The 14,814-nt window shown below is 42.6% G+C and overlaps 1 protein-coding gene across 11 annotated transcripts in view; it reads right to left on the bottom strand.

Annotated features, from left to right (window-relative positions):
* Mast4 (microtubule associated serine/threonine kinase family member 4) overlaps positions 1-14,814 on the bottom strand; it is a 593,693-nt gene that overhangs the window by 162,921 nt on the left and 415,958 nt on the right. Inside the window, exon 1 of one of the 11 annotated variants that reach the window (XM_021180019.3) lies at positions 2,591-3,189. The exons of 9 other annotated variants lie outside the window; for them this stretch is intronic. In XM_021180019.3, the coding sequence (XP_021035678.1) occupies positions 2,591-2,682 (92 nt within the window). In that variant the 5' untranslated portion in view covers positions 2,683-3,189. Of the gene's footprint in view, positions 1-2,590; positions 3,190-14,814 lie in introns of those variants that run through there. One more of the 11 variants, XM_021180020.3, reaches the window with a different exon arrangement.

The following is a 14,814-nucleotide window of genomic DNA, read 5'->3' as shown; positions in this document are numbered from 1 at the left end:
AGAAGGCCGTTGGAAAGGATAGACTCTTCAGGTGAGGATGGACTTGGAAAAGTCAGGGCTTAGATCACTTAAGACATATCCCTAATAGGGAAGACGACAGTGTAAGTAGACACGCCCCATATCCTTAGGGGGAGACACAGCTGAAACGTAGAGCATTTTATACATACACATGCATACCACTGCGACAAGGGCTCTGCCCTTCAGCATTCTAAATCTACATACAAGCTGAGCTCCCACATCTGGAAACTCAAAATTCAAACTGCCAGAAAAATCATAAACTTTGAGTATGTTCAAATGTTTTGGATTTAGAGTAGTTTCTAATTAGGGATGTTCAATCAGTGACGTCTGTGCACACATGCCAAACTTTTTTTTTTTTTGGTATTTTCGCGACAGGGTTTCTCTGTGTAGCCCTGGCTATCCTGGAACTCACTCTGTAGACCAGGCTGGCCTTGAACTCAGAAATCCGCCTGCCTCTGACTCCCAAGTGCTGGGATTAAAGGCGTGTGCCACCACCGCCCGGCGTCATGCCAAACTTTAAAATACCAGAAATCAAAAAACTCATTGGTCCTAAGCATTCTGGATCAGGGATACTAGACCAGGAAGCAGGGAGGAAGGTTAGACAGTAATTAGATGGACAGATGTGGGCAATTTCCAAATGCCACATTCCTAGAAAGGAAAAAGAAAAGCCATTTTTCTGCTTTCTTGAACTGAAACCAGCCTTCCTCAACTCTCCTCACCCAGGTTACATCAGACTTAATTGGAGTGACCAGGCTGGACCAGATGTTATCCTAACTCAGGTCTGTCCAGCCTGAGGATTCCTTACACTTCTGACTCTTTCAATAGGACCAGCAACAGGTGGGCGGGGACCAGGAGAAAAGGTTCCACCTGCTTTTCAGGACCAGACACACAGGTAGTGGCAGGGCTTCCTTATCTCTCCAAGAACTGGCTCCAGGTAAGGGGACAGTTGTGCCACAGCCAGACCTGCCCCGCTGGGAAATAGCAAATGCTCGAATCAAACAGGACAGATGAGAACCTTACTTAGTACTTAGTACTGCAAGACACAATGGCCTGTTCATAGAGCCCTTGCCTTTCTCCTCAACTTTATCTGTTATGCTGAAAACCTGGGACCATGGACCATGGAGGACACAGTGTAAAGAGACTGGAGATGGCCAATACCAAGAGGTTATCTGAACAAGAAAAATAGCCACATGCATGATGAATCCTATGTGCTTTAGAGGCATGAGCACTGTTCAAATTGCATTAGTGATATGATTTTAAAGCCTTCCAGATCTCTCTCTCTCTCTCTCTCTCTCTCTCTCACACACACACACACACACACGCCTGCGTGTATGGACATGTGATTTGTGGATGTACATATATGAAGGAGTACTCTAAAGTGCAAGAAATAATATAGCAAATTTGGAAAAAGAAATGGCCAAGTTTTTTAAAGTATTTCACATTTGCATTTGCACCATACATAGCTACAGGTATTACTGCACGGAAAGAACCATTTTCTTGTATTCTCTAAACAGCAGAGCACAGAGATTACAAAGTTCCAAATCTGATAGTTGGCATCCTGTTTATTCGACTGGGCTGTTTCAAGCATGTTCGCATGTGCAAGCCAAGCCAAGTTTTGATTTAACAAACAAACAAACGAGAATCTGCACTTTTAGAGAGGGCTTAGTTCTTGAAACCCACACTAGTGCTACTTTTTGCTTTGGACAGAAATGGGATGAGGCATGTCTCCTTTCGATCTTTCAGCTCACCAGCTGTCTGCAAATGCATCCTGATCTCCCTCTCACTTGCAATGTCAGCCCCACCTCAACTCTTAACAAACTGTACCCCACCCACATCTGTTCTGTCATATACACACACACAAATATATATACACATATACATATATATACATATACATGCACATATACTACATATATTATATATACATATATATGATATATCACATATTACATATACACTTATACTGTATATATCATATATTATATATACACATGTATAATATGTTTTATATAACACACACACACATATTATAAATGAAAGGCTGGCTTTATATTAGTAATAAATGTCAGCCAAACGACAAAGAGTCAAAATGCCAAAGTTGTACAGATCTTTAAAAGCAGTCACTGAGAATCAGGCTCACTTGGGTTATCTCTGCAACACAGATTCACATCTTATAAGTGGTAGATGGACTATCTAACATAGGCGGAGCCTCTGGAAGGCTCTATAAGGAATGGAAGGCTCTGTAAGAAATGCCAGTAGGCCCAGGTCTGGGTGTATGAAATGATAAAAATACAAGTAGATTAAGGGACAGAGACAAAAAAGCCCCTTTGCCAGGCAGGGCGCAAGGCAATGCCTGAACATCCACACTGCAAAAGAATTCTGAGCCGCGCACTCATGGAACCCCTAAGAAGCTCCACCAAGGAGAGGAACTACAGAAACAGAGACCCCCTGGCAAGGCACAAACTTTCCAAACTGCCACCAACAAACAAAATCCCAGAAGCAACCGGGCTCCGGCAGCTCCCGGCCTCTGATAGAGCACTCCCTGCTCCAGGGCAAGATCCCGCGTTTTTACCTTTGTGTGCGCCGAAGCCTGTTCCCACTCCTCAAATGAGGCAAAGTAAAGTTTGAGAGCACAGTCCAGAAATTGGGGTCAGACATATCCATTTCTTTCTTTCTTCAATTCACCGTGAGTTCAAGGCCATGGGATCAAAACGGAGATGGGGAGAAAAAAAAATAAAGAAAAAAAAAAAAATCCCAATTATCTACTCACTCCCTCCAGAGAAAACGTGCGGTGAACTGTGGTCTCAGGAACAACTCGGAGACTGACTGAGAATTACCCTTCCCGTGCTGGCCTTTAATTAATGCACAGCCATCTGAAAGGTTCAGGAAACTTACTTCCTCTTGTGTTTGCCCTCTCCTAGGAAGCCTTGGCCAGCTATAAACAGTAATTACAAGAGTTTAGCCTGCGTTCTGCTCAAAATGCTGTCTCCGTGTGATTCAGTCCAAGGTACTTTGTCATCTGTTTGGCAGATACCATCTGCAGCTCCTGGAGGGGTGGGGTGGTAGGAGGAGGACTATTTTAAGTCTATGGTTCCGGGAGGCTGTTGCTTATCAGCAAACCCATTCACATCCGAACATGCCCAGTGCGAAGCTTCCTTTTGGCGTCTACATACAAGGAAAAGAATTTGAACGCAAAAGCTGCTCTTGCCCTCCCCTTCTGGGGGGAAAAAAACCCCAACACCATGGAAACTTGAAAGCACTTTTAGAAAATTGACCTATGGGAGGACTTGAATCTGACACCTTTCTGTAGGATCCAGTTGGAAGTAGGGTGGCAGGGCCCTGGCTCAGCCCCTCCAGCTGGGTCTCCGGGGAAAGAGAGCGGCACCCCTGGTGTACTCTGCCCAGGAGCAGGCGCAGGGCTGGAGCATCCTCGCAGTTCCCCCCCATCCCAGGGTCTGAAATGGATCGGTCCCTCAAAAATAAATAAATAAGTCCAGCTGCCGCACCGGAACACTAGTGTGTGCTGTGCACACCTGAAAGCTCGGGTGATTCACCATAGGACGAGGCACAATTGTGGCGCTCGGAGGGAAGTCCCCGATGACTCCTGAGGTGACGCTACCTGTTGTCTGGGAGAAGCATGCACACGCCAAGCCACCACACTTACCAGAAAACCTCAATGACACAAAATTCACGAGTTTACATTCATTTGACCGATGACTACAGCGCACACCTGTTTGGCCTCATGGATTCGAGAGATGGATCTAATAAATGATCACCTATGATGTGTAAATGGACTACTTGGCACTCATTTAGCAACATGAATTCCTTTCCCTCCCAGTATGTTAAGAGTTTGATGGAGAATACAGGAAAAGGATGAATCTGATTGTTACTCACTGAGGAAAAAGAAAAAAAAAAAGCGCGGTATTTAAATAACGCTCCAAGCCACAAACGTTTATTCAAAAGTATATAAAGAAAAAATTAGAATTCAAGTCAGTTACTTCTAGTTTAATATTATATCGCATATTATTCAGTCTTGTGGTCCACAGAAATAGTTTCTCACCCAAAGACTCCAAAAGGGTTTGATGATATGCCTCAGACAAGGCACTCATACATGCAATCCCATTTTCTTCTAGAGTCTCTTCAGATCTTTGAGACTCATAGAGATAAAAGAAAATCATAGAACCCACCCTATTTTACACAGGGGAGACTGAGGCTTTGAGCAATAAGTGGCAAGAACAAACAACACCCCAACATTTTCCAAGATCCTAAAAGCTTTGGTTGGCTGCCTCTGCCCTCTCAATAATCATCCCTCACCGGCTTTTGGAGGTTTAATGTTTTGAGGCACAGCCACTTCTGCCTTGACAGCTTCAAGCATACTAAGACTAAAAATATATAAATAGTCAGGTATGGTGGTGCACGAGTGTATGCTCAGCACTCAGAGAAGGCAGAGACCAGCCACTGCCTGGGTTCTAGGGCCATCCCCTCTACATAGCAAGACCCTGGTTCAAGAATACAAAACCAAAGAAACAACAGTAACAACAACAAACCCGGCAAATAAAATTGTGTGACTAGTGAACATGGGTGGGCTCTTTTCTTGTTCCCCAAACAATATGTTATAGCATCCATTGCCTCAGGATACAGGTTTTATTTTATATCGAAGAGTACATAGACATGGTTTGCCACATGTGGGAGTATGCCGAGTCCACATGCACACATCCTGACTTATAAAATTTTTGTTAGAAATTTTTAATGTTCTTTATTTTATTTGTTATTTTTTGTTGTTGTTGTTTTGTTTTGTTTTTTGTTTTTTTGAGACAGGGTTTCTCTGTGTAGCCTTGGCTGTCCTGCAACTCACACTGTAGACCAGGCTGGCCTTGAACTCAGAAATCCTCCTGCCTCTGCCTCTGCCTCTGTGCTGGGATTAAAGGAGTGTACCACCATGTGTTGCAGCAGCCTGTCTGTTTGTCTCTATGTGCTCCGTGTGCATACAGGTACCCCCTAGTGGCCAAAGGAAGTCATCCTGTCTCCTGAAACAGATTACACACAGTTGTGAACCACTAAATGTGAGTGCTGGGAACTCAGTCTACAAGCGTTCTAAACTGCTGAGCTATCTCTCTAGCCCCATGTCTAGGAGGCTTGAACATCACTGGTCTCTGGAATCTCAAAAGATCCCAGATTGTAAGATCCTCATGGATACCCAGAGATGTCTGGCCACTCTCAATGGTATAAAGTACACTCTGAGAAGTGTAAAGAAACCTATGCAATCATTGAGTTTCTCTCTAGTGATTGTGTAGCCTGGGCCATCCTTTGGTTTGCAAGCTTCCTTGTACTTTGGAAAATGTTTGGCAACATCCCAGACTCTTTCCATTAGATAGCAGAGGTGCCAATCAAAAATGTCTGCAGACACTGCCAATGCCTTCTTGTTGGGAGTCACTGTTCTAGATCATGTCTCCCTCTGAGAAAGGAGTCATATTGTCTTTGATTATGGCCTCAACACTTAATCTAACCTTAAGCAAGTCATTTAATCTCTGCCTATTTTTCCTAATTATAATATTGGTCCATAACAGAACCAACCTCTGGGAGTTGGCATATGAAAATGAAAATGAGATGACCCATCTAAAACCTCTCAGTACATGTAATGTCTGTACTGAGTCAGTGCTGACAATATGAAGAATCTAAAAGAACATTTCACTCAATGATGTAATCCTGGAGAGAAAGGCAGTCCAGCATGTTCCATACCCTCCAGTGCTCTGAAAGAGGGTCTTCCCAGATAGCAGCCACGTGGTATTTACTTGGCTGCTTACTGCTGCCTTCCCTGTGAGACTGTTTCTCAGGGCAAAGGCCAGATTATACTGCGTTCTGTATTTCCAGAACTGAATAGGCTCAGACTTACACAGACATTTTTAAAGATGCTTTCTGAATAGACAGTTCCACTAAGTGTCTACTCTTTCTCCTATGAGACACAAGACTGAGCAGTATGAAGACATCCATCAATACCCTCACAGAACCCTAAATTCTCAATATTCTTACAACAATGTTATTAAATTCTGAAGGCTTTCTCTTACAACTCTTTGTCACCGAGGATATCAGTACAAACATTTCTTAGGTCCTAGCATGACTTCAGGAAATATCACAGGCAAACACAAGGAAAACTCCCCTTTGAGTACCCTTTCTACATCCTACAGACAAACCAAAGATTTCCTGAGCTTGCTGAGGAAGAGGGGTGCCATAGAAGAGCAATCAAGGTTGTGAGAGAGGACTTGAAATTGTGCTAGAAAAATCTTGAATTCAGGTATCTACCCCGTGAAAGAAGAGAGCATTTGAGGGATAAGAAATAGCTGACTAGCTGACCAGGAATATTAGAAGGACTGTATGCGACTAGGATTGCAGCCACAGAGGGAAAGGCTGTGGGAAGGGGAGTCAAGTTTCCAAGAGGAGTGCTTAGTCATATACACAGAGGGTGAAGATATACATAGGGCGAGAATTCTGCTCTGAATGGGTTTAAGTATAACCTGATGTCTTTACTTCCCAACTCTCCTCCATAATCTTTCTAAACAGTTCATTTAGTTGGCATTGCCTATAAGCATGGCAGCAACTAAAATGGGTACACTGATATAATCAAACCTTTACTTTTCCTTCTTCACTACCTCTGCTTTCCATTTTCAGGAATATCTGAAACCTTTCGATACTAATAGCTAATGTCAAAGACTTTTTACAATTATGTTATCTAGAAGTATGAATGTGCATATATGGGTGCAGGTACTCAAAGAGTTCAGAAGAGGGCTCTGGATACCCAGGATCTGAACTCAGAGATCACTATGAGTAACCCAACATGCGTGCTGGGAACCAAATTCTGGTCCTCTGAAAGAGTGGTACACACTCGTAAGTGCTACCTCCAAATTCTGATCCTCTGAAAGAGTGGTATACGCTCTTAAGTGCTACCTCCAAATTCTGATCCTCTGAAAGAGTGGTACCTGCTCTTAAGTGCTGCCTGCCACCTCCCAGACCCCAACACTAGTTTTAACTAAATATATTGGACTATTTTCACTGAAAAGGTTTGGGAAGATCTGAATTTACCCACACTGAAAAGGTGAGACTAGGTAAAGTACACACACAGCTAGCGATATATTAGCTAATACAGAGCAAGTACTTGATAGATTCCCACACTCACTGATGATAAGAGTGGGTGTGACACTCAAGTGTAACCTGTCTTCTAACCTGTATGACTTGATTTAGTAACCTATGATTCAGAAGGCAAGGCAGTCGGTAAACACGGGATTGAATTTGTCAGAATTACTGACATTTTCCTACAGACAAAATAATTATATAGAGAGGAGAGGAAGCACAGTTGAGTTGCAGTTGTCATAAAGCTGCTGAACTGAGACGAAACTGAGCCTTTGAAGTCCTTAGAGCATAGCTGGTCTCGGCCAATACACAGGCACTCAGCAAGATGCTCTACTTATTGGACAACCACTAAGCCAATACAACAGTGGATACAGTCTGGGATCCAGACTGCTCATTCATCTATCAAAATGTCAATATCAGTCATTCCTTCTCCAAGGAAGGGAAGTGGGATGGGAAGATAAGTCTGTCACCCAACTGGGAGGCTAGCTCTGGGAAAAAAACGGTAGAAAACAGAAGGTCTAATCCTTTGCAACTCATTCCCCTCATATGTTTTGTAATGACCTTTTTGCAGACCTTTTACTCTCCCTCCAGATGCTCCATGCCCAAACAGAATAGTATTAAGAAGCTAATATCTATGGACTCCTTTGTGTGTACTATATAGAGATTAATTTCTCTGGGCCAAGCTGTTAGGACTGGGTAGCTTTCAACTCCCTGTGCAAGAATCTGTGTCTGTGTATCTACATCCAGGGAGGATGCCGAGTTTCCGTGAAGACTCTACCTGATCATGGCCTAGTGGCAATTCTGCTGTAAACTCACTTGATTCATTCCTACACCTGTGTTCAGCACCTAAAAATGACTATTGCCCAAAGTGGTTCAGATCTGTAAGTCCATTAGGTCGGCTTCTAAACTCTTTCCTGAACTTAAGGAAAAAGGTCTGATATGCACACTGACTTTTCTAAATGAGGAAGCCTACAAAAATAGAACCGAAGAGGGGTCAAAATAAAATATAGAAAAAAAATGTAGAAAGAAAATAGGAAGGATGCTATATATAGGAGGAAGAACAAAAAACATAATGAACAGTTGGAAGACAGAAACTCTCTTAGTGTTATTAAACAAATGGATGCTTACAATACTCAACTGTAAGAAAGATAAACAAGTTAATTTTATATCCAGTTACTGCACTGAAGCAGAAGATGGCCTAGTCGGCCATCATTGGGAAGAGAGGCCCCTTGGTCTTGCAAACTTTATATGCTCTAGTACAGGGGGAACGCCAGGGCCAAGAAGTGGGAGTGGGTGGCTAGGGGAGCAGGGTCGGGGGACTTCTGGGATAGCATTTGAAATGTAAATAAAGAAAATATCTAATAAAAAATATATAAAAGAAATGTACTTGAGCAGATGACTCACTGTTAGAAAATCAAAGCTACCTTTCTTATGCCCATATGTATGTAATACCATATTTTTGTGCTGGAACTATTGCACTTTTTTTTTTACAAAGAGAAGACAAACAAGAATAAAAATTGTATGGACAATTCACCAGATTTTGGGGGTATTTTTCAAAATATCTTTGAAGATACTTTATGTCTGTAATAGATCCATATCTTCTTTCTTCAGGGAAGAGTAGATAACCTAGTTGGTTAAACTTTATTCTCATGCATGATTTTGATGATTAAAGTGATTAAAAAGAAAAAAAAAAGAAAGATAAACAATAACGAACTGGTAGGGATACATCTAAGTGAAGAAACCCATAGCAGACAATAATCAGGTTGTATCACCCTAGGAAAAGGTTGGGGCGGGGGGCCGGTGAAGTATCATAAAGTAAGGTGCAGAGTTCTAAAATTATTGGGTAAGACAAATAGTCAATTTCTCTTTCCTAATAGTCTGTCAGAGAGCTATATAATCCTCATGGTTGGTGTGAAGAACATGTTCTAAACAGTGATGGGACAGAACGGAGATAGGACAAAAAATGGGAGGAGAATGCAATGTGTCCCACAGGCATTCTGATCTTAAGGGAAGCAGAAGAGCAGAAAGATGGCAGAAAGTATGTAACATCCATGGACCTAAGAGAATGGGCAGAGATGGGGAATGAGGACTTTTCTACTCAAAGTAGCCTCTTGACGTGCGTGATGGATAAGCATGGTGGGTCAGGCCTGGAGAGCAGGCAGGGAAGCACTTCTAGGAAGGAAACCCTTGCAGTTCTCTGCTCTGTCAATCAGAGGATGGTCCTGTGAAAAAGACCACAATGAGATGGATAGAGCATCCTCTGCCCCCCAGAGGAGAACAAGGACATAGAAAAGGAGGTAGAAGGAGGCTATTGGGAGATCCACAGCTGAGAGGTGTAGTGATCTGAACCAGAATGGCTTCCATAGGCTCCTATATTTAATAGGAGCCAGTTGGTACCCAGTTGGGAGAATTGTGTGGGAAGGATTAGGAGGTGTGGCCTTGCTGGAGGATATGTCACAGGGGTCAGGCTTAAAGGTTCCAAGAGGCCTCTTCTGTCTCTTGTTTGTGGATCAGATGTAAGTTCTCGCTACTGTTCCAACACACCTTGCCTGCCTGCCTGCCTGCCTGCCTGCTGCCATGCTCCTTGCCATGATGGTCATAGACTCTAACCGTCTGGAACAGTGAGCCCCCAGATCATATGCTGCCATTTATAAGCTGCCTTGGCGACAGTATCTTTTCACAGCAATAGAAAACTAAGACAGATAGGCTTCTTGACTTTAAAACAGCTGTCTGGAATATACATCAGCAAATCGGAATCACACAGACCTCTAACAGGCGACCAAAAGAATCACGGAACAGAGGGCAACTCTCTAAGGTCAATGCCCTCTTCCCATACACAGGAAGGCCTCACACACAGAGCGAGACGAGACTGAACTCGGCAGCCATTTGCTCTAGGCAGTCTTTGTGTAAGCCTGACACCCACAGTCGGTTAGGTAAATCTCTCTCCTGGGCTCTATCCCAGACAGCACCTGAAAAGGGTTCAGTCACTATCAATATCAGATTTGGTTCAGATCAGTTCTCCTTAAAGAAGAGCTCCTTGCAGGCTGGGGCTGTATCGCTTTCATCTTTAAATCTTTAGTACCATCACTGAGCTGAATGTTAAAACAAGGGAGACGGGGAAGGGAAGACAGAGAGGTGACTGAAGGTGAAGAATGAGAAGCGTCGGGCTCAGCAAGGGTAAGAAGACAGTGAGGATGAGCTTTCTCACAGGGAAAGAGGCAATAGCAGCACAGTGACTGCCAGAGCCTGAGACCCTGAACAACGACCCTATTCTTGTTTTAAAAAGCATTGCCTGCCTGCTCTTATTTGAGCTTCACAGATCCATAGGTCCATTCCATTATTTATGTGTACTGTATCCACTATGAACATCTATTACCTCAGACTCTAAAATGTCACAAAGGAGGGGCCTATGCATATGCATTTCATTATGAGCGGGTGGAGGTGTAGGATCAGTTATGGATGAGATACTAAGTGCATCTTTGGTCATAACAGTGAACCCTAGTCAGTAAGGAATACATCTCAGTGTGGAGTTAACTTCAAGGACATGGTGCTACTTGATCCAGAAGCCTGGGTCCAAGGTACATCATTTCTCATTCAGTTCCCGAGAATGAATTACAGTGCAATTATAAAAAGTGACAATTTGGTTGAGGCAGGTCAGTGTGGTTATATTTAGCCCTTTAGAGCTGACACCAAGGCCTTTTCTGTAATGTAAGATTATGGTTAATTTATCAGTTCATCTTTTCCTGAGTATTTTTCCAGGTCAGATAACCATAGGTATAGAGATATCCCATTAAAATGAGAGGAATTATCTATTAAAAGGAGTTCCGGTCAAAGTACCAAAAAGAAACATGCAGACAGAGGTAGAGATGGCGTTTCTGCAATGAGCAAACTTTTCCTCTATTGTTAAAGCTGATTCACACTGTCACAAAGCAAGAGAACATGTCAGCGAAGACATGGAAGGTAGCCAAGCAGTTTTCAAGCAGGCTTCAGCTGAGTTTCTATTAAGTCACATCATTTTTATGCCAGTAGAAGCTTTTGAAGAAATATTAACTCATGGGGGAGGGATAAACAGAATGCCAGTCATGAATAGCTATCACAGAAATATGGTTAAAAGATCAAATATCATTTTTACCTAATTGGAAAAGATTAAAAAGTGATAGTATCCAATGTCTGCAAGGGCACAGGGAGACAAGCACTCCGTACCAATGTTCTAGAAGCAATTTGGAAGATGAAAATACACATTTGTATATGGATACACAACATTTATTGATAAATCAGCCTGCCTCCCTCTTCGGCTTGAAAGCCATCTGTAGTAGTTTGAATAGGGTATGGCCCCTTAGACTCATGGGTGTGAATGCTTGGCACACAGGGAGTGACACCATTAGTAGGTGTGACCTTGTTAGAATAGGTGTGGCCTTGTTGGAGGAAATGCGTCATTGTGGGGGTGGGCTTTGAGAACCTTAATGGTTCTACCTTTAAGCTCTACCCACGGTAGAACAGTCCGTTCTTGGCTGCCAGGATGTAGAACTCTTGGCTCCTTCTCCAGTACTGTGTCTGCCTGGATGCTGCCATGCTTCCTGCCATGATGATAATGGACTGAATCTCTGAAATTTTATGCCAGTCCCAATTAAATGTTGTCACATTATAACAGTTGCCTTGGTCATGCGATTTCTTTACAGCAATAAAACCCAAACTAAGATACCATCTTATAACAAAGACAAACAAGGTCCCTTCCTGGTTATAACTAAACCTTCTGAGAAGGCTAGGCTCACTTCATGACAGGGTTCAAATTGGCAGAGAATGAGGCCTAAATCTCGATTGCCAAGAACTGGGCAAGTCCAGGCCTCAGAAGCTGCCCTGCCACCTGGTCTGAGACAAGGACAATGGGTCAGCAGCAGTTTCCAGACCTCCCCAGCAAGTTTCCAGCCCCCATGCCCTGGTAAGGAAATGTCCTCAGAGATGGAGCAAGACAAAGCTCACCACCTACCCTGGAATCCCCTGACAAGCTTTAAATCAGGCCTGCAAGCTCACTTGGTTGTCTCTCTATCTTGGTAAAGAGGGACCCCAGCATGCTCTTCTTCTGCAGAATAAAAGCCTTTGCATTTACATACTATTTGAGTCAGGGGTATCATTCTTCAGTGAATCACAGACCCTTACACTTTGTTTCTCAAGGACTGAGTTATGCCCCCACCTGTAACTTTAACTACAAATAGTTTTGTACAAATAGTCCTGGGAAATGGCAGCCATGATGTTGTTTTGAAAAGGCTGTTATGACCACCCATTGTCGTGATCATTTTATTATGACTACCTTGTTATGTCCACCTTGCAACCATGTCTCTGTTTCACAAGAGGCTGTAATGATCCACTTTCTGCTTCTGTAGCCCCCACCTATTGGTCTGCCAAATTTCCCATTTGGAAACCCTCTACCCACAATCGGTAAAAGGCCTTATCTTGCCTACGCCCAATGCTTCCTTAGGGGGAGGCAGCCCATGTACATAAATTAAAAGGTTTGCTTTAATTGCTTGTTTTAATTAACTTGGCTGTGATGATTTGTGTCGTGGTCTTTCTCCTCACATCTTTAAAATTAACAATATTTAGGTCTAATAAATACATGTGTGAACTATAATGCACAAGAAGATCTTAAGGCATGGAAATCAATTCAGAACTGCTTATAATAGTTTATGTGTGTATGTGTGTGGCAGGGGTGGGATGGGGTGTGGCGAGGGAGGCAGGATTCTGAAGGTTCAAAAAAAGAAAAAAAAAAAAAGACAATTCTTCGGTCCCAAAATGATCAAAAACTGGAACTTAACAAATCTAGACCAGAACTGCAGCCTGGATAATAAATTCCAGAGCTGTCTCTAACCCCAAGAGAAGCTGTGAATATGGTAGATGTTGAGAAACATTCAGAGGATGTGATTGCAGTCAGGGGTCCAGGCTACCCACATGGCTCTTAGGTGCAATTATTACAATAGCAACAGAGGCTTATGCCAGATGCTAATGCACTCAGAAAAAGGATGGGGACAAAGCCCAAGAATGCAAAGAATGCAGCTGGATGTGGGGAGAGATTCCAGGCTAGCAGGTCAGCTCAGTCCTAGCAGGGTCAGCTCAGTTGGTTGGGGGGAGGAGTGGGTAACTGGGTATCTAACCAGTAAAACTGTAAGAGAGTGAATGTATAAAGCTCCAAGCCCTTACTTGGCTCATCATAAGTGGCTATAGTAGCCAAAGGAAGCAAACACACTGTTTTTACAACATGGGTAAAATGAGACTTTGTCCTTGCAATAATATGAAGCAGAAGCTCTATGACTGCTTAAACTGTTCTATCAAAAATAAAGATAAAACATCTTAGTGAACATGTTTGAGATTATGGTTAATGCTTTTATTATTTAAACTTTTTTACATTTTAATAAAGAGTATTATTATCTGGATTCATGCAGACTCTGTGTGTGTGTGTGTGTGTGTGTGTGTGTGTGTATGTGTGTGTGTACCCAAGGGTGACACTGAGCTTCTGATCCTCCTGCCTCTACATCCCTACAGCTAAGATCGCGGCCAGCATAAGTCACCACACCCGGTGGTTCATGAGGTTCAGATCAAGCCCAGGAGTTCTTATGCGATAACTAAGCACATCACCAACTCAGGGGCTCCAGTTTGTAAGTTAGTTACTTAGACTTGAAAAAAAAAAAAAAGTCAAAATTCAGTTTCCAAAATCAACACATTTGGCAGTTTTGTTCTCATGACTGTGAAGGTTCAGGCTAATCAGAAAGTGAGGCTGCTCTGAGGAGTTACAAAATTAAGAAAGAACACGTACTCTTGGACATTTTCATAAGATGTGACTGATGGTTTCTGACACACAAAATAAGATGCGCGTGTAAAAGCTCTATGGGCCTTGAAAGTAAATACTAAGCCTGCTTTTCAAAAGAAGTCATATTCCTACTCCCAGGAATTTTATAATATATAAAAAAAGAAAGAAAATAAAAATATCTCCATCTTCCAGGCATAAATCCATACCTGTCTGAGGCAACTGGGCAAATGGGTATTTTTGAAGCCGAATAGGTTATAAATCTGCACAGTGCTTTGTTTTATGTTGAATATATGCATTGGCTATTTGCAGGGTGGTGGAGCCCTGCATTTATGCAAACTGTTTTGAATTCTAAGCCTGCTTCCCCACATTCCATATTTTCTTCTTTCACTGTTTAAGAACAGAAGAAAGCCGCTAAGAAAATTATCCAGGAGAGTACAAGCCAAACCTGATGGTCCTCACTGATGCTACTGAATGGCTGTCATTAAGCACACGTAAACTTGCTACTTTCAGACTTTCCTATCTTTCATTGTGGAGGCCTCTATGAAAGGGACAGCATGCATTTTGGGTGCCAAGAGTATAAATGTTCTTTGAGCGGATACATTGTCCTAGATTCTATAAAAGACTCCTAAGAGGCACCACAGTGACCACAACATGGTTTCTGAAGAGATTGTTAGTTAATGACAGCTCTGGCAAGAGTCACTAAAAGCAACCAATAAGATAGCAAGTGGACGAAGGATGGGTACTTAATTACTGTAAAATAAGTATTGTCCCCATTAGTGGCCCTTAGAAGATCAACTATATTCAAAACTACGAAGAATGCTAATAATATATCAAGGAAAAAAAATGTAGAAAAGCCAAGTGACCTGTGTTGA

This window comes from Mus caroli, unplaced genomic scaffold, assembly GCF_978045245.1.
Source record: "Mus caroli unplaced genomic scaffold, Mus_caroli_1 scaffold_15, whole genome shotgun sequence".
NCBI classification, from domain to species: domain Eukaryota; kingdom Metazoa; phylum Chordata; class Mammalia; order Rodentia; family Muridae; genus Mus; species Mus caroli.
Note: the sequence above shows the minus strand (reverse complement) of the source record. Positions and strands in the feature narration are given on the sequence as shown.